Below are 27471 nucleotides of genomic sequence, written 5' to 3' on the forward strand. Positions count from 1 at the left end.
GCTTGGTGACTCTAATATGGACACAGAAAAGTACTAACCTGGAGAGATTACAGAATCACTGGTAAGTGTAGGCCTAATGTGCTGGCCTTCCCCTATTCTACAGATCATGCCTGGACCAACAGCTTAAATTTGGGGCATAGTTGAAACAGGTTGTGGGTGCCAGACCTCAGACAACAGGCTGCTCACTGCTGCTTCCAGGCTCCTGTCTTTTACATTTAATGCCCAGAAAACTGAGTATCTTCATCAGTAGCAAATCGACGATCTCTCCTTCCTCCGACAGCTGCAGAGGGAGAAAGAACCATGTGACTTAGGTAGAGCTATTCTCTTCAGAGGCTTTTCTTTCTTATGGGGAAACCATGGTTTTTTCATCCACTTTGGTCCCTGCCAAAGTGATATCACTGTTTAGAGTTGCTTTTGTTTTGGAATTGACTTCCTTCTGGGAATCTTAAGGGTATTCACTCCTGCCTTTATCCTCAGGGATTTCCTTCTTCCCCTCCATTGAAAATGACAAGATGCCCTCTACCACCCCCAACAAAGGCTATTAGGAATTTGTGTACAAAGACTCTCCTGTGTTGCTGCTGGGAATGTGAAATGGAGAAGAGTTTGGTGGTTTCTCAAATTTAAGCTAAAGTGACCACATGACATCTTGAAATAAATTTCTAGCCCCAAGATGGAGCCACTCCTGCCCAGGGTGCCATGTCAGCAAATTGAAACTTGTGTGTCCTTTGTGTCTCTGTAAAGATTCCCCCAGCAATGCAGTATAGCCAGTCAGCCAGTCCCCAGACGCTAGACCACTCCAGGCTCTATACTTAATTCCTCTTTCTTCTCACCCCAAACAAGCCTGACTCTGTGGCCCTGGCCAATCAGATATTTTCTAAATTCTACTTCCTTATCCTTTATTCTTTATCCTATAAAAGTTTCCTGCCTTACACCCCATTTTGCAGATCTCTGAATGGAGGCAGTCCACTTCATGAAATATTAACTTTTGTTTGTCATCGCCTAAAATCCAACGGGTTCTCAGTCTTGATTGTACATGCAGACCACACAAGAAATTTTAGGAATACCAGTGGCTGGATCCTTCCCCCCGGGATTCTGTTTTTATTTGCCTCAGGTGCAGTAGCAGGCATTTCCAGAAGCCCCCAGATGATTCTAGTCTACAGGCATAGCTGGGAATCACCGATGTAACGAACAGAGTCCCAAGCTGGGAACTGGAGATGTGATTCTAGTCTGCCTTTCATTTGCTATGATCTTGGGGAATTAATTTCCTCCTTCTGGGCCTCAGTTTCCCTTCCTGTGAAATGAGGGCCTTGAGCTACAGTGATCCTTTAGTTCCCCTAATGTCTGATGCTGCTCAGCCAGCCTCTTCTTAGTTCAAGGTCAGTGACTTTTGAAGACCAAGCCAAAGGGACCCACCTGATAATATTTTTGCTCTTCATTGAACGCCACCAGGATGACAGAGATAAACAGATTCAGCACCACAAATGTCACGAAAATGATGCAGGACCCAATTAGGAAGGAGCCGAGCAATGGGCTGTAGTCCAGGACCTGTCAGGAAGAGAACCAGAATCATCCCTCAGGGTCCTGTGTGCTAGTGGTCACTTCCCTCAGTAGGCACCTTCAGAGGGAAGCTGGTCCTTAGAGCTAGGCAGATCCTGGAGCCAGGCAGTTTCCCTTCTGCCTGGGGACTGAGAGTGTGGGCATTGCTCTCAAAAGCTGCCTGGAGATGGAAAGGGCAGCCCCTCTCTTCCCCACTGCTGCCGTTTCCAATATGGGTGTCATTCTGGCTAGGCCCAGGAGCATTCCCTTCTAGACACCCACCAGCACAGCCTTCCCCTGATTAGCCAGTGTCTGATGTTCTGTAGACAGGGATCCCCAGGGTGAGCTGTGAGAACCTTTTTATTTGTGTGGAGTTGCCCTGCGCTTGCCAGGCCATGGACCCAAGGGGTGACATCCACTGGGGAGGCATTTGAAGGGGCGCTTTCTCTAATTTTCATAAAGGTTTGGTGTTGATGGTAGTGTCCATACCATCCTCACTGCCTCTCCCCTCCATTACCTCCTCATAGTTGAAGATTCCCAGCTGAAGGCTGATCATTGTTTCTGCCGCATCAAAGAGAGTTTTGTAGGAACGGAGTTTCCAACCAAAGATTAAGTTTGACTGTTAAGGAAAGAGTCCTTATGAACAAGGAAAGAAAGCATGCCACCCCCAAAGGGTGTTGTTTGACAGCAGAGTCAGCAGTCTGGATCAGCCACATCCTTGGCCTGGCAATACTGTCCATGTCACAGGGCCTTCAAATGGGTGTGTGTGCACACTTAGTTCTGTAGGGGATGCACATGCACCTGGGCTCACACACCAACACTAGGAGGCCACTGCTGTGGTCTCCCAGATGGTCACTCTAAGGCTCAGTAATGGTGCTGCGCTTTCTGCAGCCCCAGCCTCTTTGCTCTGGGGGATTTGGGTTGGATGCACAACAGGCTTCTTCCTGGGCAGGACCAGCCTCCCCACCATGGTTTCCTCTCACCACAGTTACCCCCTCCTCAAAGATTCCCCCATAGCTCTTGCATCAGAGGGAAGCCCAGCAGTTCCTCGGCCCTGAGTTGGTGACTCCTGGTCCCACAGGACACTGCGGTGTCCTTGCAGCCCACACACTGCAGATGGAGGACTGAAAAAATCCACATGAATTAAAGGATGGGATGGAGTACTTTTAACAAAGCCAGATTCCAGCTTCTTAGCCAATACCCTCCATCACTTATTCAACACACTTCATCCCATTTCTGAGGGTGAGAGAGGAAGATGAGGTGGGGTCAGTGGAGTGAGAGCCAGGACTGGGGTGAAAAGGGCAGGGAAAAGGTTAGAGGTGGAGTGAAGACGAGGATATGATAGACTGCTGTATGGTATGGACATCAGGGGGATGACAGAGGTGAGAGACTGGATGGGGCAGGGTGAGCACTGGGAAGGGGGCTGGCGTGGGCTGGGACTGGATGAAGGGTCATAGAGAGGTGGGAGCCTGGGTTACAGTGGGAATCATAGACTTGGAGAGGATGGGGCTGAAGCTTATTTAGATGGAAATCAGCATGTAGCAGAGGGTCTTTGTTTCTCATTTTACTCGATAGTAAACAAAATAATTGATAGTTCAAAAAAAATTTTTTTCAGTCACGTAAGAGCATGATTGTCAAAAAGCTCTCAGTGTTAAGGGGCTAAATGAAGTGGTTTCAGCCCTTCTAAGTTCATGCCTCATGTGTAGGGCATCAGGAACCAACATGGCCTGCAGTCGTGTCCATCCTGTCTCCCCCATCTCTGCCCCATCTCAGGGTCAGGGACTGCCCACTTCACCTCTGCATCCCCTGGCCTGAGGGAGGGCTCTGTGCATGTCAGAGTAACTGGAATGTCCGGAGAACTGGCCCTTAAGGCAGAGTAGGCACAGAAAGGAGTCCTTCGTGGCAGATAGTTGGTCCCTTCAGTCTTAGAGAGTACATTTCCTCACTCTTACCCAATCGAGGTGTCCAGCCTCTGCCATTTGGGGTGACCAGTTCATGAGCTCCCAGCTGAAAGGCTCCAGACTCAGAAAGAAGATCCACCATCTCCCTCAGGTTCCCAGGGTTTTCCTAACCCCCCAACTCTCCACCACTCAGCAGCCTTTACTTCTGAGGAGACCAGCCCAGAAAGTTTTCCCAAAGGAGCTACTCACTGCAATGGAGTAAGCCAGGAGCATGATAAGGATGACAACGATAAAGCCTGAAATGTCCCCCCAGGCACGACGCAGAGCTGACGTGATCATGTTCATTTTGGGGTTCAGCCTGAACAGATGCCAAAGCTTCACTGTGGATAGGAGTACCAGGAAGGCGAGGATGTAGCCAAGGGCAGCGTCGGCTGCTGCAGTCTCGCTGAAGCTGATCCCTCTGTGGGACCAAATGGAGAGACTGGTCTCAGAGACAGTGAGAGCCTCAGCCAGCGCTCATCTGTCAAGATTAGCCTGATCATGGTCTGGGGACAGAGCCATCCTAACTCCCCAGCCAGGCAATGATGAGGTGGTGGCCACGGTGAGGGTGAGCGTCCTGGTTACAAAAGGGACGGTGCTGGTGGTGGTCACGGGGCTACTACCTGACAATCTTGGTTAATGGCCACAGAGCTGAGGAAGACTGACAAAGGAGGAATCCTCCCAGAGTTGAGAGGACAGAGGTAAGGGAGTTCCATGAGCCTCCCCTCCTGGTTTGGGGGTCACTGGATGCCATGTCCTCCTGCACACCTGTCTGAGTGTATATCCACAGCATCCTTACATTTAAAGGAACGATGGAAGTACTGCCCAGTTGCTGTGCTGAGGAACCTCAATTGCATTGTTCCATTTGCCCTTCAGGACCACAGGGTGAGGTATCACATCTCCATTTTACAGATAAGGACAGACAGTTGGTACAAGGTCACATAGCTAGAGATATAGTGGTAAGACTAGTGGTGGAAGAATGAGAGTTGGGATCCAGCTGTGTCTCATTCCACAGTCCAGGCCCCTCCTGCTGTCCCACCCTGCTTTTCATGCCCCTTTTGTGCCTGCCTGTGTATGTCACTTCAGTCTTAATGTTGGTACATTATCGAGTGTGACTTATACCTCTATCTATTGACATGGATTGCGAACAGGTTATAGAAAAAAATTATATGATCTGAAGTTTATAAAAGCATTTAATATACATAATGCCTGAGAAAAACCATCCTTCTGTTTAACCTCCTGCCTTCCATTTTCTCCCCTTTGAGGCGTTTGTGAATGAAGTTTGTTAATGAAGGACACAGTCTAGGATAGAGTGCAGAGTTCAGATTCTAAGCTCTGCATTCCCTTGCTGTGTGACCTTGCAGAGACAACCTCGCTGAGCCTCAATTACTTCATCTGCATAAAAGGGATAACATCATCTCTTAGAAGTTCTGGGAAGATTAAAGTAGATGAGATAATGCTTTTAAAGTGGTGTTTTTATGAATGTGTAAGGTATCCAACAATGACTCAATAAATGTTAGCCATATCTATACAATCAATGGATGTTTCAGAGTAAGTACCAAGATCCTGGAGACATAAACTAGGTTTGAATTATTTCTCTGCCACTTTTTCGTATTGTGGCGTTGGGGAAGTCCCGTTACCTCTCTAATTTCCTTATTTGTGAACTGGAGTGATGACAACATTTACCTCCATGGCTTCTCCTGAGGGGCCAATGTTAGTACCTCCTGCACAGCACAGACTGGACTCTTGGTAAATGGTAGCAGACGTGGGTTGACTGGGCACTAATACTTGCAAAGACCCTGCCCCCAAAGCTGGGAGGGACCTTACAGAATGTCACATAGTCCTATGCTTTGGTAAGATTTGCAAAGGATTCTATTTTTGTTTTTGAGTCCTCTCCGGTTGTGTATGCTTCAGACCCCAAGTCTAAGTGCTACAGCTAGAGTTATTTTTTAAAGAGTAACCCTGGATCCTCTGAGGGCCAGCAGGATTTCTGAAGCCTCCCTCTGGGCCACTCAGAGCTGGAGGCAGCAGCGTCAGTGTTAGTGGTGGGAGCTGGGGCCTGAGGCAGAGCCACTTACTCTTCCCTGTGTTTTCGGTAGCGCTGGAGGTCACGCTCAACCAGGACAGTCCTCTTCACAAACACCGCCAGGGCACTCCAGCTGGCCAGGATGATGGCCAGCTCCAGAACGTTCCACTTGCTGTGGAAGTAGCACCACTTTTGCTTCCTCAGGAGCTCGCCCTGGGAAAGGAGCCAGAGGTTCTAACAAAGACTGTGGATCCCTAGGGGTTTCTCAGATCCCTGCCCTCATATGCATAGAGCACAGGGGCCTCTCCCCAATCCTGTGCATGGACCTCACCTGTCCCCATCATCAGTCGAGGCTGCAGGATTTGTGGGTGTTTAAGAGAAAGTAGGATCTAATAAAAAAGCACTTAATTCTCTCAGATGCAAAGAAAAGGAGGGGGGAGAAGGGAGGAAGAAAATTCTCCCCTCAAAAAAGCATTTACTTTAGAAAACTTATAATTGTGAATTCTTTCTCTGCCTCTTTGAGATGGAAGAACTTTCCTGGTGGCTCAGACAGTAAAGAATCTGCCTGCAATGCAGGAGATTCGGGTTTGATCCCTGGGTTGGAAAGACCCCCTGGAGAAGGAAATGGCAACCCACTCCAGTACTCTTGCCTGGAAAATCCCATGGAGGAAGGAACCTGATGGGCTGCATCCACGGGGTTGTAGAGAGTCAGACATGAGTGACTAACACACACATAAAAGCCAATACATAAGAACGGACTTGACCCTTAATTTGAGGTGTATGTACATCTTTTTAAAGCTAAACAATCCTCTTAAGGGAAGTGAAGTCATTCAGTCTTGTCTGACTCTTTGCAACTACATGGACTGTAGCCCACCAGGCTCCTCCGATCCATGGGATTTTCCAGGCAAGAGTACTGGAGTGGGTTGCCATTTCCTTCTCCAGGGGATCTTTCCAACCCAGGGATCATACCCGAATCTCCTGCATTTCAGGCAAACACTTTACTGTCTGAGCCACCAGGGAAACAAAAACAATCGTCTTACCCAATGTTAAAAGTCAGAAAATTTTTTCTCAAGGGCCAGGGAGTCATCTCTTTGAAATATAGTCATCAAGGAAGATAGAGCCCTTATCTCCCAGTTTCTCTGGGAAGGTAGGAGCCAAGCCACTTGGTTACAAGTTGGAAAATTACCTCCTGTTGTAAACATAGAAGAAGTCTGTTTTTTTCATTTGGTAAAGGCAGTTAGCAAACTCAGGTGGCTACCACAATTAACAGGTGAACTTAGCTTGAACTAGTGGTATAAACAATCCTATAGTGGTATAAATGGTATTCCAAGTCCTCTTAAGGATTAATCAACATTAATTTTAAGAGTGGGTGTGTATCTGCCTGAAGATGCAAGAGTGAAATTTCTTTGTCTTTACAACCTCTTTATCAGATTGTCTGGGATGAGCTTCACATTCAGTTTAATGCTTTGTTGCTTAGTTGCTAAGTCATGTCCGACTCTTTGAGACCCCATGGACTGTAGCACGCCAGGCTCCTCTGTCCATGGGGATTCTCCCAGGCAGGAATACTGGAGTGGGTTGCCGTTTCCTTCTCTGGGGGATCTTCCCAACCCAGGGATTGAACACATGGCTCCTACATGGGCAGGCAGATTCTCTACCACTGAGCCACTAGGGGGTTCAATGCCTAATCAATTAAAAAAAAAAAAAAAAAAGTTGTTTTCTTAGGGGGAATGGGAGTTATTGTTAAATGGGAACAGTGTGTGGTCTTGCCCTCCCTCTCAGCCCTCTCCCGTACATGCAAGATAATCTTGTGTTGTCTGTTCCACTTCCCTCCTCTTTCCCACTCCTCTGGAAGAAGGACATGTGTTTGGCTGGTAAGAGGCTAAATTCACCTCTTTTATAAAGAGATGGAGGGATTTTTAACTGTTTAAGCAGCATGTGAGAAGGATTTAAGAATTTTAGAGGCTTTCTGAAACAGCTGCAGGCGGAGTGTGAGGGCTTTGGAGAGGAGAGGTGGGTGGTGGATGGGCCTCCTTTGATGTTGTTAGAGAAATGCAGGGACTTAAACTGCTATTAGGTAACTGTTGGCTGGTGGTTTTGAATTGGCAGTGCTTAGAGACTATGTGGAATCCAGGTTTATGGATCAGTGTGCAACATGGTGGTAAATGTTGCAAAGGGGATTTTTCCTAATTCCTAGAGACCACCCAGGAAGGACCATCCTAAAAGTCTCAGTTCCTGAGAGGTGCCTGACCTGGGTCAGCCCTCGGGGCCAGCAGGGGATGTGGAAGATTGCCATGGCACACAGCTAAGCAGAACACCTTCCTCTCCCTTCTTTAGGCCCCCTGTGAGGAAGAGGGGAGTAGGGAGAGAGAACAGGCAGGCACACACCCACTCCGTCCTCACTCATGGAGCCGCAAGCCCGCCCCTCACCTGCACAGCCATGTAGTAGAGGAGGAACAGGAAGTAGGCGATCTCCGCGGCTACCACGAAGGGGTGCCAGCCGTCAGTAAAGGGGTACAGGCGCAGGCTCTGCAGGTGCGCATGTGCAAAGAAGGTTCCTGCAAAGCAGAGCGTGTTCTGCTCACCCACGGCCACATGCCCACTCAATACCGGAAGTCATCAGTGAGATGAAGTGAACTCAAGCCCTTCTGAGGGGTGGGCACGGGCAGAAAAGAAGGTAGAGGTCCTTCTAACCCACAGACCAAGGGACTGAAAGGGGAGGGCAAGAAACAGCTGCTGTATCTGATGGGACAGGGTGTGGGGGTGGGGGGTGCTACAGCAGAAGACAGGCCTCCGGCCTTTTCCTTCAGTGTCGGCCACTGCCCTCATCACCTCCAGCCACAGCACACCTGCTTGCCTAACATCTATTTACTCCCAGTTGGCTTGTTTAAGGCTGTGGTTAAGACTGTTTCGTCTAAAGAGAACACTGGAGATCAACTTAGCTGTTAACCAATATGCCTAAAATTCAACCTTCTTTAGAATTCTTTTTCATCCATTTATGTCTTTTCCTAAACCAATTTGACTAATAAGGCTACTGCCTGCAAAGATAAAGCCATTCCAAAAAATGGCAGACTGGAGAGACACAAATCACCTGAGGCCTTGCTGATATCAGTGGGCTACTGAATCAACTAGACCAGAAGCCGAAACCACGCTTCTCATTTGTAGAAATAAATTAATCAGGTTGTGTTGGGGACAAATTGTTGAAAAGGTTCTTAAACAGCCAGAGAGATGGCAAAAAGAAATAGGAAATTACAAGACGTGCGAATAAATCCCCCAAAAAGGATTTGAAAGTAACTTTTGACAGTAGTGAATGATAATGAAAGTTGAAAGCCTTTTACTTTTCACTTTACACAGTCCTGAAATTTTAAAAGAACTACAAATATTACTTTTTAAAATATGTAAAGTACAGAATTCCCTGGCAGTCCAGTGGGGACCCAGGTTCAATGCCAGGTCAGGAGAGTAAGATCCCACATGTCACAAAGAGTGGCCAGGAAAAAAAAAAAAGAGTCATATTTTAAAAGTTTAATTTTTAAAAAAGAGGTGGTTGATTTTAGGAAAATTGATTATTAGCTGAAGAGGCCTTAAATCAGTGTTTTTAGTGGATTATGATTAGCATTAAAAAAGGGTGGAAAGCGGGGAATGGAGAGAAAGAATAGAACACAAAATAGTATTACATGTAGTTAAGGAAATTATTTTTGAAGCCCTTGTCTCAGTTATGTTTTAATATATTGGTATGTGTGTATTAGAATTTGATGTAAAATGAACTTTTACATATAGGTTGCATGTAACTTTTGCATTGTACATTGAGATACCACAAATAAAGTGTGATTTAGGTGAAGTTATCTGTTACCAGGTCACCCCCTCCCCAGCCCTTCACTGCTAGGCCCCCATCCCCACACACAGGAGAGTGGAAAGCTCAAGAACATGAGCTGCCTTCAGACCCCAGCTGTCTCCCAGACTTGAGAGACAGGCCAGAGAGAAATGCAGACAGCCAGAAAGAAGGGTGGAACAGTCCTGAAACTTTGCCTTTAGGGGCAAAGGCAGAACCAAGACCCTTTGGCAGTATTGCCCAAACAACCTTTTGCCCTGCAGCTCTGGCCTGGGGGTGAGGAGCCCTAGCCCAGAGGGAGGGGTGTCTATCATCTGGAACATGCAGATAGGTTCACAGGCAAGCCTGCCCACCAAGGGCGCTGGTCTCCAGGGTCAGAGTGACAATGCAGAACAGGTTGACGTTAGCGTTGTAGACCGTGAACTCCACAAACACGGCTCTGGTCAAGCTGTCCAGCCAGGTGTTGTCAAAGAGATACTGGAGGGTTCTGTGGGAAGAGGAGCATTTAGAGGTGTCTCAATACACAGGGGCTCCCTGCCCTCTCAGCCCAGGGAGGAGCCCAATGCTTCCTGTCAAGATTCCTCCCTCTGTTTCTCCTCTGTGCCCCAGGCCCCAGGGCCTTCAGGCTGCTCCTGGGAGTGCAGAGTTTCTAAAAATCTGGTCCCCAGACTGCTAGCATCACATCATCTGGAAACTTGTTAGAAATGCAAATTCTCAAGCTCCACCCCGGATCTCCCCAGTCAGAATCTCTGGGGGTGGGGACCTGGGAATCTGTGCTTTGGTGAGCCATCCAAGGGATTATGGTGTGGTTTTTTGGTTGGTTTTAACCATTATCCATCTCTATCTTTTTAAAGTGTACTTGATGTACAATGTTAGTTCAGATGTACAGCATAGTGATTCAGTGTTTTTATAGATTTTAATAACTTCCATTAAAAGTTATTACAAAGTAAGGCCTATAATTCTCTGTGCTGGACAATATATCCTTGTTGCTTGTCTATTTCATTTTCATTTTTATTATTTTTTTGGCATGTGGAGTAGCATGAGAGATCTCAGTTCCCTGACCAGAAAGATCAAATCCATGCTCTGCAGTGGAAGCATGGAGTCTTAACCACTGGACCACCAGGGAAATCCCAATCTTGTACATAGTACTTAGTATCCGATGCATTTTAAAGTTTGAGGACATGGTGTTAGAGGAGCCACATAGAACATTAGGGGCTTAGGCAGGCAGCAGCTATAGCTGCCACAGTCCCTCTAGGGCTGGCAGTTCACAAAACCAGTTCCCAGAGATCTGCTCACAGGTGTTGTGGGAACAGCATGTGCCAGAGGGACCTGGGTTCAAAACTTGCCTGCCTCGTGGGCAAGCTGATAACATCTCAAGGTCTCAGCTTCCTCATCTGCAGTGGTGTTAACACCAGTGCCTCGGGATCATTATGAAGAGAAAATAGAAATATGTGTGTGTGTGCATGAAGTATTAATAATAATAGCTGTTATTAGAGCAGTAATGATGGGCCTGTTTTAAAATATGCCCCATCCCTGGTGAGTTTGGGGCTTCCCTGGTAGCTCAACTGGTAAAGAATCTGCAATGTGGGAGACCCCAATTTGATTCCTGGGTCGGGAAAATCCCCTGGAGAAGGGAAGAGCTACCCACTCCAGTATTCTGGCCTCGAGAATTCCATGGGGTTGCAAAGAGTCAGACGTGACTGAGCGACTTTCACTTTTCTGGTGGGTTTGTACCCTGCTGAATGTGTCAGTTCTGAGTAGCAGGAAAACACCTCTTATGTGGAAATAGACTATTTCTGGCCTGTCCTTAATCCCAGGGGACCCCGCCAGGTGTTTTCTTTTGGAGTTTGTTACCTCTGTTCCTTGATGTTGTAATAATGCAGCGGAGGAGCCAGAGGTTCACACAGGTTTACTCACTCACCTGGATCCACACCGCTAACAGTGCCAGGTTTCATACCTCTGACACTAGAGCGTGCTGGGAGAGGCAGTATGCGTGAGCCCTGCCTGTCCCCACACATTCATGCCGAGTGTTCAGAAACTCAAGGCTCTGGCTGGGCTTTACCCAGGCTTCATCTCAGCACTGAGTTTGCAGTGAGCAGCTTCAAGGAATGGGGTGAGGTCCTCCTTCAGACAAAGAGCAGGCTTGCTTCTGCCACTGTAGAAACAGTGGATAAAGTGCTCTATGCACAGTGTTTCTCCTTGGTGCTGTCACTCCCTGCAGGGCAAGCATCTATCATGGCTCCTCCTGGGGACTGACTCCCATCGCCATGAAGCTCTGCTACTGTTTTTTGCTGTGAGGAGTGAAATCCTTTGTCTCTGACCTAGGAGTCTTGTGTCTTCTGCCAGCATCCATGAAACAAACTAGCGTGTTAGCTTATGAGTAGGTAAAACCTCAGAACTTGCAAATTCGTGGTTAAGGTTTAAGAGCCCTAACCACTTCCTACTTGCCTGGTGGTGGGTGCTTTGTGTGGTCCTGAGTTCCCCATCCCTCTACTGTTTCTAACTGAGGCCACCAGGCTTCGTGCCCTAAGCTGAGAATCCTGGAGGCAGGATTTCTCTTCCAACTTGGAGACTGCATAGCTCCCAGCGGCCTGAAAATACAACCTGAGTGCCTCTGAATCCCCCAGGCCCTCCCCACAATGATAAAATGAGCTTGGCTCAGCCCTGTTTTGAAGGCTGCACCCACCAATCAGACCTGGAATCAAGCAAATGTCTTTCCTCTGCTGCACATGAATCAAGTGAGCCTTACCTTGATGCACTTTGGCGATCAGTCCCCAAGGAGACCACGTAACCTCCTCCCCGGTACACGGTGAGTTTGCCCCAGAGGGGATACCCTCGGCGCTGGCTCTGGCTCTGGTACCGCCAAGCCTGGGAGAAGTCATTGCTGTTGTTGAGGACGGAGGCATTCCAGCCTTCCCCATAGTCTGACAGGTCTTCCACATCCAGGGAATATGGTGCATGGCACCTGTCAAGGAAAGCCTGCAGCTGCGGGGCAAGAAGGCAGGAGCTCTCCTGGACTCTCACTTGGCGAATCTGGGCACTGCCAACCAGCTTGGCATTCCCATCAGTGACAAAGCCTGGGGATGAGAAACACGTGGGTAAATGTAGCCATCAACACTGTCTTAACACATTCCAAGCTTTTTGGCCTGGATGCTAACACGACCTCCAGTGTACCCACGTAGAATCAGCCAAGAGAAGTTCATGGCCAACCACATTCAACCATTCATCACCGTCTCCCCACCTTGGACCTGGTCTACTTTTTGCATAACTTCTCTTGAGGAATGACACACCCTACCCAGGTGTCATCTTGGAGACCATTTTTGTCCTTTCCCCCAGTGCTCATCCTGTGAGTCAACAGGGCCCATCAGCAGTGCATCTTCGATGTCCCTACCTCCGTTTCTCCATCACCTCTGCCTCTTGTCCTTACATCAGTCCCATCATTTCTCCCCAGCTTCCTAACCTACCTACCCTCTACTCCAGCTTCCATGTGCTGTTTATACCACAGAACTGACTATGTTACTGCCTCACAAAGAAGCTGTCAATGGCTCTTCACTTCCTTAAACATAAACTGAACTTCCAGAGCCTTCATGATGTGGCCCCTGTTCCTCTCTTCTGCTTTGCTTCTCACAGGTCCTCTACTCCTACCCTACAAGGCAGCCACACTCAGCACTCTAGTTCCAGGAAGTGTAGCGCCTCAGTGTTTCAGGCTTGCCTTCACTCATGTTGTCCTTTCTGCCTGCCACATCATTTCCCTCTGGCCAACTCTGGCTCAGTTATCTAAGAAGGAGGTTCTCTACTCTGCATTCAGGGAGGGTTCGGGGCCCTCAGAGGGTCTCTCCTTCAAAGCGTATGGTTCTGTGGTTATTGGTTCTCTGTAAGGCTGAGGCAGTGACCCACTGCTGTTCCAAGAAAGGAGTGTGAAAGGTGCTAATACACATCCTGGTCTGGGCACAATACCTGGGTAATGACTGTACAGGTTGCTTACGAGGGTGGTGTTGGCCCATGTGAAGAACTGTTGGAAGCTCAGCACGGTTGAAAATCCTTTGGTGAAGCTGTGCTCGAGGTGTCTGTTGAAGTGATAGGCGCTGGGGTCCCTCTGCCCATAGGCAACCAGCAGCAGCATCCACAGAAAGCCCAGGTACGCTGGGAAGGGAGGTACAGCCCCTCGTCAGGCAGAAGCCCCAACTCCTACCAAGTGCAGGGCAAGATGTGGAAAGGCACATGGCTCAGAACAGTTGAGGTCTGTAGACCTGCCACTTGCCCCTCTGGTGACAAAGGAGCCAGTCCTTATAAGGACAGCAGAAAGGAGCAAAGTCCACAGGCCATGAGCCTCTGTCTGGGTTCAAATTCCAGCTCTGACGTTTCCTACCCATGTGCCCTTCGCAAGTGACTTAACCCTTCTGTGCCTCCTTTTCCTTGTCTGTGAAGCGGAGATGAAAATTCTGTCACACAGTTGTGATGGAGTCAACAAGTTAATGTTCATAAAGCACTTACAATAGTGCCTGCATGGACTTTGTGCTGTCTGAATGTTTCTTAAAGAGAATTTTTTAAAAATGGGGCTCCGGGGACTCCCCTGGTGATCCAGGGCTTCCACTTCAGGGGGCATGGGTTCAATCCCTGGTTGGGGAGCTAAGACTCCACATGCTGTGTGGCACGGCCAAAAAAAGGCGGGTGCTCTGCCAAGTTGCAATGCTGAGGATAGAGTGATAAAGATGACAGATGTGTTCCCTGCCCTCATGCAGCTCACCAGTAAACAGATGAGTGTGACCTAAGGGCCATTAGGTACAAAGATTTAGTTTAGAAAGCCCGAAGTTAGAATCTCATGGGGGATGCATAACCTCACTGAACTAGAATCTCTGGGTCCAGGGCTTGGGAGTATGCATTCTGGCACCCCTCCCCTCACCTCAAGATGACTTATTGGGGTTCTGCCCACACCCTCCTGTTCTTCATTCTGTGTATGCAATTCCTACCCAAGCTCCCCAACTCTGTGCTTTAGCCATATGTGCTTGGCCAGTGGAAGCACAGAGACAAGTATGGCCTCCTTGTCATGGCAACTATGGGAGAGCGTGTTTCATGAAACAAAGGAATGAACCAAGAAGGACGAAAATAGGAGATACAGGCCGCAGCTTCAACACAGTAGAATGATAAAGAGAATTCTCAGGCCCCAGTGAAGAGGGACCTCAGAATGACAGTAGCCAGTCCTTACAAGAGCTTGTCAGAGGACTCCCGGAGAGATTCCCCCAGAAGATGAAGAGACAAAATGTCTCATGTGAATGCACATCTCAAGAGACATCTAGAACACTAATCGGGGGTTGACCAATGCCTGGAAAACCAAATGAATGAACAGAACAAAAAGAGTAGAAAAAGAAAAGAGATTGCACCACATCTGTTCAAGTCTGTGTTAAGAACCAGCAAGTGGGAAGGTCACTCATAGGTAATCTTGGCTGCCTACCCAAGATTTCTCTGATTAAGGCAAATGCTTTCTGCTCCTTGAGGTGCATGGTTTTCATCTTCTCAATGTCAGAGGCCAGAGGCGGCTGGTAGGTATCCCTTCTGCTGTTTCTTCGTGCTCGGAACAAGGCAGAGGGGTCTGTGAAAGTGAAGGGCATAAAAGCAGTCCCAGAAATGGGCAGTGGAACCAGGTCATACATTTGCAACCAAGAGACTCCCCTCACCAGGTACCACGGGACCCATCATTCCCCCTCCATTCCTCTGCCTGGGCTATCCTGTGCCCAGGGTCCTGTCCCTTTTCCTCCAGGAACAGATGCCTCCCATTACTGTGGTCTCACTGATCACTGAATGCAGTCTTCCTGTGTTCCTGAACTCTAAGGTGGATCTCAGTGCTTCCCAAACTTGGAAAGATGAGGGTATCTAATATCTCGAAGTCCTGTTATGTCTAATTCCAAGTATCTTCTTTCTCAGACCACTTTATGAGCTATAATTTTCACGAACGCACCCTATAGAAACCTACAATCCAGTGATTTTAGTAAATTTATAGAGTTGTGCCACCATCACCACAACTCAGTTTTAGAGTGTTTCTGTCACCCCTAGAGGTTCCCTCATATCCCTGAAGTGAGTGTGTACTCCCACTCCATCTCCACCCTCAGCCTCATTAATTTGCTTTCTGTATCCATAGATTTTCTTTCTGGACTTTTCATATAAATAGAGTCATATGTACATAGTTTTTTGTATCTGGCATCTTTTACTTAGTGTAATATTTGATGCTCATCCTTGTTGTGTATATTAGTAGTTTCTTTTTATGTTTGAGTAGTATTCTGTTGAATGGACATACTACCTTTTGTTTAATTCACCTATTGATGGATATTTGGATTACTCCTGGTATGGGCTATTAAGAATAGTGTGTCTATGAATGTTTTGTATGGATATATATTTTCATTTCTCTTGGAGTGGCTAAGTATCTTTTGGCAATTGCGAATGAAACTGCTATGAAAGTTTGTATACAGATTCCTGTATGAAAATAAATCTTTATTTCTCTGGGATAAATGCCCAAGAGTGCAATTTCCAAGTCAAATGGTAAACCCATTTTTAGTTTTGAAAGGAACTACCAAATTGTTTTCCAGAGTGTCTGTACCATTTTACATTCCCACTGGGACTGTATCAGTCCTCCAGCTTCTCTGCATCCTTGTCTGCATTTGGTATTAACACCGTTTATAGGCAGTCTGATATGGCTATATTGACCCAACTGACTTTTTAGATCCACGCCCGTCTGTCCATCCCCACTGCTAACGCATGCCACCCCCAATCTAGGACCATTTCACTAGTCTTCCTACTGGCCTCCCCACTTCTACCTTTGACCCACTATCTCTGGTCTCCAAGAGCAGTCATAGTAATCTTCCTAAAATCACAAATCTCCTATTTAAGACACTCCAAAGCCCCAGCATGGCCCCAGGGCACTGCATGGCCTGGTCCTCACCCACCTCTCTGCCCTCATCTTGAACCCCTCTTTCCACATGCACACAGCTCCCCATGCCCTAGCCACCCCGTCAGCAACTGCTGTAAAGCGACAAGCTATGGTTCCACCTCAGGGTCTTTGCACATACTCAGTGTTCAGTCCTTCCCTGTCCCATCCTTTGGGAGCCAGCTTAGGTACCCCTTCAGCAGAGAGGCCTGCACCCTCTTATTCTACCCTCCTCATTCTTTCTTACAAGTTATCTTGTACATTTATTTGTTAGTGTGTCTCCCAAATGGGCTGTTTATTCCAAGTGTGCTAAGTCACTTCAGTCGTGTCCAACTCTTTGTGACCCCATAGACTGTAGCCTATCAGGCTACTCTGTCCATGGGATTCTCTAGGAAAGAATACTGTAGTGGGTTGCCATGCTCTTCTCCAGGGGATCTTCCTGACCCAGGGATCAAACCTGCATCTCTTACATCTCCTGCCCTGGCAGATGGGTTCTTTACCTCTAATACCACAAATGTCTTTTATTCTAAGAGCAGTAACCTGTTCCAACCAGTCAGTGCTGTGTTGCTAGGGCTGAGTGGAGAGCAAGGATTGATTTCAAACAGGCAAGAGGGAACTTTTGGGGGTAACACAGCTGTTCTGAATTGTGGTGATAGTTGCACAACTCTATAAATTTACTAAAATCAATGAATTATACACTTACAATGATTGGATTTTATGTAAATCATGTTCCCAAGGCAGTGTATTGCCTGGAACACAGCAAGTACTCCCTGGATAAATGCCAAAGGAATGACCGATGAATATTTAATTGATTGGGAGGCTGACGTCTCTTTGGAGAAAATTAATTTTTGACTTGGAAGATGGTTTTAATGGACTTTTTGGGTCTGCACAGCCAAAACCCTATTGGAGGATGGAAGGATCCAGGCCCATGAGGAAGTCACCATACTGCCTAGGGATGTAGGGGTATGGGCTTTTGTTTGCTCCTGTTTTTCCTTGAGAGTCAGAATCTCTGCATAGACTGTTAGAGTGTTGGTTCTGTTCTGCTTGCCTGTTTGTTTTTTGTAATTCTCTTATTGTAGGCACCCTCAGGAGTTTTGGCTGGAAAGTGAGAGATCAGGTTGGGCGGAAGAGGTCCTCTGACCAGAGGCAGCATGGCTGTGTTCCACTAAAATGCCTTACAAAAGCAGGTGCTGGGCTGGATTTGGGCCCCTGGCTGTTGTTTGCAGACCCTTGTCTGAGAATCCTAATTACAACTCTCTTATCCCCCATTCTCACCCCTCACCCCCACAACTTGTATTTTAGTTCCCTAATGACCTGAATCCTGGAGAGGAAAGCTTGCTTGTTATTACACAGAGGGTGACGGCCCCTGCCGAACACGGACCCCACGGTGCCTCTTCATGCTTGGGTGTCAGAAAGGCTTGGATAGGGGAGGAATGAGGTTGCTCAGGAGACAGAGGAGGAGGCACTTGTTCCAGGATGGTCTGGGGGTGCCTCACCAGTAGGCCTGAAGTCTGATGGGGAGCAAAGGTCTGAGCCCAGGATCACCCAGTGGCTGGGCTCTATGGGGCTTTCTCAGCCTCATCAGCCCCCTGCCTACACCCAGGCACCATTACCTGGGCTGGAGAGACATCCCGGGAGGGGGACCACAGGCTCCTCCTCATCCTCCACTCGCTTCAACACCAGAGCAAAGAAAGCTGCGAACCCCAGCACCTAGAAAACACCCACCGTGAACCCCAAGCCTGTGTTGGAAACTCTGTCAATTCCTGGTCTGAGTTGGGTAGAATGGGAGATACATTGGTGTCCTGGGACAAGAGCCATGCTCTGGGGCAGCCAGGTGGGAACCAACCCATCCTCTGCAGAGAGGTCACCTGGTCATGAAGTGTGTGTGCGCCTGGTCACCAACCAGGCCAAGACAGGCAAATCCTTGAACTCACCCTGCTTCTGGCATTCCCTGAGCCCTCCCACCCGCTGCTCTCCTTTTGCTCAGCCTTTCTGTTACCTCTCAGCCTAGTGACTTACACCTCCCTAGCATATACACCTACCTCCTCCCTCCGTCTGGCCCTCCCTTTCTGTATGAAGTAATTCCTCCCGTTACATTGTCTCTGCACCCACAGTATAGAAGCATAAGGCTCAAGACTCTGTTCTTAATATTCTCAGACTGGATTGGGTCAGGTGTCAGGAGCTGTTTGGGGTGGGGGTGGGGTGGGTGGTGAGAAAGATTCTGCAACACCTCATAGGTAGAAAGAGTCTCTATAAATGTTCCCTCATTTCTATAGCTTCCCCCTACCCCATGCCAGTATTCCTACCACCTGGCTTCTTCCAGGCCAGGTTCAGTGACTGACTGCTCACTTGCATAATTTTACATTTTCAGGAATAGGAGTGTATTTCCAGTTCATGGACACATTTAATGACTTGGTGTTTTTATTTTCTGAAGATAAAGTTCTTGTAAGTTGCACATGCCACAATCAAAATCATCCTAGCCCTGAGGAAACACATAATTCCTATTTTACATGTGACCTGGGGCAAGATTTTTTTGTGACCTTATCCTCTTTTGTTGTTGTTCTTCAGTCTCTAAATCTTGTCTGACTCTTTGTGACCCTGTGGACTGCAGCACACCAGGCTTCCCAGGCCTTCACCATCTCCCAGAGTTTGCTCAAACTCATGTCCACTTTACCTCAGGTTTTCCCATCTGTAAAGTGGAAGCGAGGACCCTCCCGAGGGTGACAGTGATAAGATGCCAGCATCTGGCCATGAGGGAGCATGGGTTATCCTGGTAATTACCTTCCTGCCCCAGGTCTACCCAGAAGTGGCCCTACAGCTGGGTTTGTTGAATGAAGAGATAAGGGAACTGCTGAAGCCTAAGGAGGGAGCAGGTGGCAGGAGGGAAAGCATGGGCAGAGGGGAGGAGGAGATGAGGGCAGCCCCACAGAGGTCCTGACCTTCAGTGGCTGGGTGACAAACACGCTCTCCACGAAGGAGACGGCCATGGAGATGAGCCACTTGAGGGAGCTGGTCCGCCCGTAGTGCAAGCCGTAGAGCATGGTGAAGAAGGCTGCCACCCCACTTGTGACTACCACCAGGAGCCAGCCCACCAGGACACACCACCAGGGCAGGCCTCGAGGGAGCTTGCTTGCCTGCAGGGAACTGCAAGAGAGGGTGAATATAATCAGTGTGGCACCATTTGGGCTCAAGTTCAACTCCTACTCCACCTCCACCAGCTTCATGACTTGGTCAAGTTCCTTGACCTGTCAGACCCTCAGTTTTCTCTTTCTCCTGTTCTGTATTCTGTCTGATATACATAGACATACGGTATTGAGATCACTTTTATTCAATGCTTACTGGACACAGGAGGGCTGAGAGGAGCTACTCCATGTTCAAGGTCAGGAGGGGCAGCAGTGAGGAGATACTCCTCTTCCAAAGTAAGGAGCAGCGGCTGCACTTTGCTGGAGCAGCCGTGAAGAGATACCCCATGTCCAAGCTAAGAGAAACCCAAGTAAGATGGTAGGTGTTGCGAGAGGACAGACACACTGAAACCATAATCGCAGAAAACTAGTCAATCTAATCACACTAGGACCATAGCCTTGTCTAACTCAATGAAACTAAGCCATGCCGTGTGGGGCCACCCAAGACAGGTGAGTCATGGTGGAGAGGTCTGACAGAATGTGGTCCACTGGAGAAGGGAATGGCAAACCACTTCAGTATTCTCGCCTTGAGAACCCCATGAACAGTATGAAAAGGCAAAATGATAGGATACTGAAAGAGGAACTCCCCAGGTTGGTAGGTGCCAATATGCTACTGGAGATCAGTGGAGAAATAACTCCAGAAATAACTCCAGAAGGGATGGAGCCAAAGCAAAAACAATACCCAGCTGTGGATGTGACTGGTGATAGAAGCAAGATCCTATGCTGTAAAGAGCAATATTGCATAGGAACCTGGAATGTCAGGTCCATGAATGAAGGCAAATTGGAAGTGGTCAAACAGGAGATGGCAAGAGTGAACGTCGACATTCTAGAAATCAGCAAACTAAAATGGATTGGAATGGGTGAATTTAACTCAGTTGACCATTATATCTACTCCTGTGGGAAGGAATCCCTTAGAAGAAATGGAGTAGCCATCATGGTCAACGAAAGAATCCGAAATGCAGTACTTGGATGCAATCTCAAAAACAACAGAATCTACAAAAGGAAATATGAGTAAAGTAACAAATTTTAAATGATAATAGATTGTTTTCTTGAAAAAAAAAAAACAAAAACAGAATGATCTGTTTGTTTCCAAGGCAAACCATTCAATGTCACAGTAATCCAAATCTATGCCCCAACCTGTAATGCTGAAGAAGCTGCAGTTGAATTGTTCTATGAAGACCTACAAGACCTTTTAGAACTAACACCCAAAAAAGATGACCTTTTCATTATAGGGGACTGGAATGCAAAAGTAAGAAGTCAAGAAACACCTGGAGTAACAGGCAAATTTGGCCTTGGAATACGGAATGAAGCAGGGCAAAGGCTAATAGAGTTTTGCCAAGAGAACGCACTGGTCATAGCAAACACCCTCTTCCAACAACACAAGAGAAGACTCTACACATGGACATCACCAGATGGTCAACACCGAAATCAGATTGATTATATTCTTTGCAGCCAAAGATGGAGAAGCTCTATACAGTCAGCAAAAACAAGACCAGAAGCTGACTGTGGCTCAGATCATGAACTCCTTATTGCCAAATGCAGACTTAAATTGAAGAAAGTAGGGAAAACCACTAGACCATTCAGGTATGACCTAAATCAAATCCCTTATGATTATACAGTGGAAGTGAGAAATAGATTTAAGGGACTAGATCTGAAAAATAGAGTACCTGATGAACTATGGACGGAGGTTCGTGACATTGTACAGGAGACAGGGATCAAGACCATCCCCATGGAAAAGAAATGCAAAAAAGCAAAATGGCTGTCTGGGGAGGTCTTACAAATAGCTGTGAAAAGAAGAGAAGTGAAAAGCAAAGGAGAAAAGGAAAGATATAAGCCTCTCAATGCAGAGTTCCAAAGAATAGCAAGGAGAGATAAGAAAGCCTTCCTCAGCAATCAGTGCAAAGAAATAGAGGAAAACAACAGAATGGAAAAGACTAGAGATCTCTTCAAGAAAATTAGAGATACCAAGGGAACATTTCATGCAAAGATGGGCTCGATGAAGGACAGAAATGGTATGGACCTAACAGAAGCAGAAGATATTAAGAGATGGCAAGAATACACAGAAGAACTGTACAAAAAAGATCTTCACGACCCAGATAATCACGATGGTGTGATCACTGACCTAGAGCCAGACATCCTGGAATGTGAAGTCAAGTGGGCCTTAGAAAGCATCACTACAAACAAAGCTAGTGGAGGTGATGGAATTCCAGTTGAGCTATTTCAAATCCTGAAAGATGATGCTGTGAAAGTGCTACATTGAATATGCCAGCAAATTTGGAAAACTCAGCAGTGGCCACAGGACTAGGTCAGTTTTCATTCCAATCCCAAAGAAAGACAATGCCAAAGAATGCTCAAAGTACTGCACAATTGCACTCATCTCATATGCTAGTAAAGTAATGCTCAAAATTCTCCAAGCCAGGCTTCAGCAATATGTGAACCGTGAACTTCCTGATGTTCAAGCTGGTTTTAGAAAAGGCAGAGGAACCAGAGATCAAATTGCCAACATCCGCTGGATCATGGAAAAAGCAAGAGAGTTCTAGAAAAACATCTGTTTCTGCTTTATTGACTATGTAAAAGCCTTTGACTGTGTGGATCACAATAAACTGTGGAAAATTCTGAAAGAGATGGGAATACCAGATCACCTGACCTGCCTCTTGAGAAACCTATATGCAGGTCAGGAAGCAACAGTTAGAACTGGACATGGATCAACAGACTGGTTCCAAATAGGAAAAGGAGTACGTCAAGGCTGTATATTGTCACCCTGCTTATTTAACTTATATGCAGAGTACATCATGAGGAACTCTGGACTGGAAGAAGCACAAGCTGGAATCAAGATTGCCAGGAGAAATATCAATAACCTCAGATATGCAGATGACACCACTCTTATGGCTGAAAGTGAAGAGGAACTAAAAAGCCTCTCGATGAAAGTGAAAAAGGAGAGTGAAAAAGTTGGCTTAAAACTCAACATTCAGAAAATGAAGATCATGGCATCTGGTCCCATCCCTTCATAGGAAATAGATGGGGAAACAGTGGAAACAGTATCAGACTTTATTTTGGGGGGCTCCAAAATCACTGCAGATGGTAATTGCAGCCATGAAATTAAAAGATGCTTACTCCTTGGAAGGAAAGTTATGACCAACCTAGATAGCATATTCAAAAGCAGAGACATTACTTTGCCAATAAAGGTCCATCTAGTCAAGGCTATGGTTTTTCCAGTGGTCATGTATGGATGTGAGAGTTGGACTGTGAAGAAAGCTGAGCGCCAAAGAATTGATGCTTTTGAACTGTGGTGTTGGAGAAGACTCTTGCGAGTCCCTTGGACTGCAAGGAGATCCAACCAGTCCATTCTGAAGGAGATCAGCCCTGGGATTTCTTTGGAAGGAATGATGCTAAAGCTGAAACTCCAGTACTTTGGCCACCTCATGTGAAGAGTTGACTCATAGGAAAAGACTCTGATGCTGGGAGGGATTGGGGGCAGCAGGAGAAGGGGATGACAGAGGATGAGATGGCTGGATGGCATCACTGACTCGATGGATGTGAGTCCAAGTGAACTCCGGGAGTTGGTGATGGACAGAGAGGCCTGGCGTGCTGCAATTCATGGGATTGCAAAGAGTCAGACACGACTGAGCGACTGAACTGAACTGAGGAGCAAGTCCCCATACAGACTGCGTTATACAGATGGCAAGCCTAGAAGGCTAGTACTATATAATTGTTTTTATTATGAAAATTCCCCATTATACAAAAATCAGTGAGTAGACTGAACCCCCATCAACTACTTTCAACAACCATCACCTTGTCAAACTTATTTCATCTATTTCCACATGCTTTTTTCCCCTTGGCATATTTAAAAATAAATTCCATACATAATATAAAATTATCACCAATTATTTTAGAATACATCTCAAAAATGGTCATTTTCTCACTCAGTTATTGTGCTCTTCTTGGGAAAGAAAAAATTTCCTTCTACCCTTTCTAGATTCTTCTGGCTGGTTTAAATTAAGTTGGCATGAGACAGATTAACAGGAGAAAAAGCAAATTTAATTACATATGTATGGGCCTTCAGAAGAATTTAAGGCCCAAGGACAAGTTAGGCAATTGAAGGTTCTGTGGCATCTGAGAAGTAGGTTGAAATTTGGGACCTTGAAAAGGGGATGAAGGCAGTTCACCTGGAGATGAAAGCAAATGTTTAGTAAACAAATGCTTACTATGCCAGGTCAAGGGGACTCTGGCGAGGACTCTGTCTCCAGGCCCTTCCACACCTAGCCCATATTCTTTGTAGATGTCCTGGGTGGTACTGCTCTTTATGGGCCAGGCCCTTTTAAATTCTTTTTAGGTTTGGACCAAGAGATAAGTGTTATCATTCCCTATTATAGATGGGGAAAATGTGGCTCAGAGAGGTTGAGGGGCTTGTCCAAGAGTGCAGCCTTGAAGCACCCATGTGGAAATGGTTATAAACTGTAAAATGCTGTACAAAGGGCTCCAACAGTGATCTGATAAAATCACGCTGTCGAATGCCCTCTTTCCTGAAATTTTGCACGTCCTGAGTCGCTGCTTCCTGGAAAGATCTGGATGAATAACCTTCTGATGTTGCCCAGGATGCTGTCCTGGCAGGCCCCTAGGCTGGGAGCACCCAGGGGAGTAGATTACCTGGAGTGTGCTGGGGGCAGGGTTCCAGCCTGTGCCACCAGACAGCCCTTCAGGGTCTGTAGCTGCCCTAGTGCCCTGGTGTGGTTCTGACCCTGGGAGGAGCCCCGGGGCTCCAGCAGCAGCAGCTCTTGCTCCAGGTGCTCCAGCTGAAGATAGAGACACTGCCGGAAGGCACTGTTCTTCCAGGCATCACTTGGGCCCACCTTGGGCCTGGAGCGTTGCATGTTTTCTGGAGGACAAGGGAGAGAAAGAGCATCAGCTGGTGCTGAATGACAGAGTAGACTGCCTGCAATAGAAAAAGAGGTGTTGGTGATGATTTTCTTATATCGAGCACTTACCATATGCCAAGACATGGGAAACCTGAGATTCAGAAAGATGGAGTACTCAGCCCACATGGTCAGTTAGGATTTGAATGTACTTCTTCTTGCCCGAAAATCCCATGGACAGAAGACCCTGCCAGGCTACAGTCCATGGGTCCACAAAGAATCAGACATGACTGAGCAACTGAGCATACACACACTTCTAGTCTTTTATCAAGGGCATTTTCAAAATTTCCTTACACATAGAAGAGATGAGAATAATATACGTATTGCCCTCCCACAGCATATACCCACATTTTGGCAGTCTTTCCTCTGCCCTGCAATTTTTTTTTTTTTTTCTGGAGTATATAAAAAGCAAATCCTAGACACAGAGTTCTCTCATCTGTAAATATTTTAATACATACAAGATTTTAATTTGAAGCCAAGTTTGCCTGTTGCCAAAGATGGTATAAGTCTTGATCTTTTGTTTTTAGTTTTTTTATTATGAAAAATTCTAAATTAGAAAAGAGAATGAGATGAACCTGTACCCATTGCTCAAAATTATCTCCTCATGGCCAGTCGTATCTCATCTAAATTCCAAGCCCCATGTCCTGACACTAAATATTCTCCTGTATCAGGAAAAGGCTCCTTTTAAAAACAAAACCAGTGTCATTATCAATTTTTAAAACAATTAATAATAATTCCTTAACAGCATGAAACAGCCAGTGAAAAAGTTTCCCCTGATTACTTCTGAATGTTCTTCTGCAGTTCTTTTCTTCAAATTTCAGTTTCCTAAAAATTTTTTTAAAAAGCAAAGGTGTTTTATGTTTTAAATTACAGAGGTAAAACATATTCATGCAAGAAAAACACACTTTTGACCCTTTCCACTGTTTCCCCATACCTTCTAAGGGAAGCTTGGCCTCTCCAGGTAGATTATGGCCTGGGTCCCTGGACCCTGAGATGGGAGACCGGCACCCATGGGGCTTTCTCCTGGGCAAGAAGGGCTCAGGTCTGGACCAGAGTTCATTTTCATAAAGGGTGCATGAAACTACATATAGAAGATGGCACAATGGGGCACCCTGGCTCCAGGACCCCTCTCCAGTCACGAGTGAGAAGTGACTGAGAAAATAAGTGATGTGGAGAAAGTAGAGGCTCCTTTACCAGCTGTGGGTAAAGGAATGGCGACACAGACCCTGCCTCCCTTGACTCAACTCAGGCCTTCTACCTCCCCCTCCTTCCTGGGCCTCCCTCACTGACGCCACAGCTAGTTTCCAGCATCAACAGCCTTGGTGTTGCAAGCATTCTAGCAGTGTTTCCGGAAGATCCCGTCACTCCCAATGATAATCACTTACTGAATTCCTGTTCTGTGTCAGTCTTGGGTCTAAGCAGTTCAAGTGTCCAATAATCTCACTGATTCCTCAGAACCAGCCAAGGAGAGGGCTGGATCAATGCTTCCATTTTACAGGGAGGAAATGGTTTTCTCAGGGAGGTTGACCAACTGTCCAAAGCTGCACAGCTGCTCTTGCGTGTGGGCGAGCCCTAGGTCTGACCAACTCCAGAGTCCTTGTTCTAAGGCCCATGCTGTGAATGCCTATGCCCCCAAACCCCAAAGACCCCCAAACAGGACCAAGTGTCCAGTGCAGGCATCAGCAGAGCTCCTGCTGTGATGACCTTCATGGGCAGCCCAAGCCCAGCTCTCTGGGGCTAATCCTCCAGCGTGGCTGGAACACAGGGGTCAAAATGGGGCTGACCATGGGGTCAGCATGGGCCTGGCCAGGTGGGCTTCGAGTGCTCCATTAAGGAACTCGGACCTTGTCTTGCGGGCAGTGGCTCTCAACATTCAGTCCACGTAACAGTCACCAAAGTGATTGGTTAAAAATGCAGATTCCTGGCCTCACTCCAGAAAATTTAATTCACTGTATCAGAAGTGGGCCAAAGAGTTATGAATTCAAACTCCCCAATCTATAGCGCCCATTTTTGTATTCTAAACAAGGTTAAGACAGTGATCAGTCTTGTGTTAAAAATGGCAGCATACTTAAGCCACACCACCCAATATGGCAGCCACTTGCCATGTGTGATTATTTAAATTAAAATAAAACTAATTTAGTTCCCTAGTCACACTGGCCATGTTTCAAGTGTGCCAATAGCTACTTGTGGCCAATGGCTGCCATATTGGTCAATAGAGACATAGACCATTTCTGTCACTGTGAGAAGTTCTACTGGACAACTGGTCTAAGCACTGGAGACAGCGATCTAGGTGGAAAGGGGCAAGAGGAGAGTCAGACTAGTTCATACCAGAATAATGTGCAGTACACATGTACAGCTCTCCATGTAATTCATGATTTGGCAACAAGCAATGTGAAAGCCATGCCCGTGGGGCAACCCAAGATGGGCGGGTCATGGTGGAGAGATCTGACAGAATGTGGTCCACTGGGGAAGGGAATGGCAAACCAGTATTCTTGCCTTGAGAAGTCCATGAATAGTATGAAAAGGCAAAATGATAGGATACTGAAAGAGGAACTCCCCAGGTCAGGAGGTGCCCAATATGCTACTGGAGATCAGTGGAGAAATAACTCCAGAAAGAATGAAGGGATGGAGCCAAAGCAAAAACAATACCCAGCTGTGGATGCGACTGGTAATAGAAGCAAGGTCCAATGCTGTAAAGAGCAATATTGCATAGGAACCTGGAATGTCAGGTCCATGAATCAAGGCAAATTGGAAGTGGTCAAACAAGAGATGGCAAGAGTGAATGTCGACAGTCTAGGAATCAGCGAACTAAAATGGACTGGAATGGGTGAATTTAACTCAGATGACCATTATATCTACTACTGCGGGCAGGAATCCCTCAGAAGAAATGGAGTGGCCATCATGGTCAACAAAAGAGTCCGAAATGCAGTACTTGGATGCAATCTCAAAAATGACAGAATGATCTCTGTTTGTTTCCAAGGCAAACCATTCAATATCACAGTAATCCAAGTCTATGCCCCAACCAGTAACGCTGAAGAAGCTGAAGTTGAACGGTTTTGTGAAGACCTACAAGACCTTTTAGAACCAACGCCCCAAAAAGATGTCCTTTTCATTATAGGGGACTGGAAT

General features: G+C 46.8%; 1 protein-coding gene and 1 long non-coding RNA gene across 3 annotated transcripts in view; one reads left to right on the plus strand and one right to left on the minus strand.

Annotated features, from left to right (window-relative positions):
• Positions 1-27471, plus strand: part of LOC139177035 (uncharacterized) — a 116270-nt gene that overhangs the window by 20861 nt on the left and 67938 nt on the right. The window contains exons 5-6 of one of the 2 annotated variants that reach the window (XR_011561413.1): positions 1-61; positions 478-27471. The exon at positions 478-27471 is cut by the window's right edge and continues 20705 nt beyond it. This is a non-coding gene — a long non-coding RNA (uncharacterized lncRNA). The other variant, XR_011561412.1, reaches the window with a different exon arrangement.
• Positions 146-27471, minus strand: part of LOC109571607 (polycystin-1-like protein 2) — a 107721-nt gene continuing 80395 nt past the window's right edge. Inside the window, exons 31-43 of the mRNA XM_070770367.1 lie at positions 24077-24305; positions 19187-19391; positions 17861-17957; positions 14781-14918; positions 13286-13471; positions 12078-12405; positions 9682-9815; positions 7930-8057; positions 5555-5715; positions 3687-3897; positions 2054-2155; positions 1414-1545; positions 146-280 (exon numbers count right to left, since the gene is read on the minus strand). Of these exons, the coding sequence (XP_070626468.1) occupies positions 167-280; positions 1414-1545; positions 2054-2155; positions 3687-3897; positions 5555-5715; positions 7930-8057; positions 9682-9815; positions 12078-12405; positions 13286-13471; positions 14781-14918; positions 17861-17957; positions 19187-19391; positions 24077-24305 (2165 nt within the window). The 3' untranslated portion in view covers positions 146-166. The remainder of the gene's footprint in view (positions 281-1413; positions 1546-2053; positions 2156-3686; positions 3898-5554; positions 5716-7929; positions 8058-9681; positions 9816-12077; positions 12406-13285; positions 13472-14780; positions 14919-17860; positions 17958-19186; positions 19392-24076; positions 24306-27471) is intronic.

The sequence above is a fragment of the Bos indicus genome, chromosome 18 (genome assembly GCF_029378745.1).
Source record: "Bos indicus isolate NIAB-ARS_2022 breed Sahiwal x Tharparkar chromosome 18, NIAB-ARS_B.indTharparkar_mat_pri_1.0, whole genome shotgun sequence".
Taxonomy (NCBI): Eukaryota; Metazoa; Chordata; class Mammalia; order Artiodactyla; family Bovidae; genus Bos; species Bos indicus.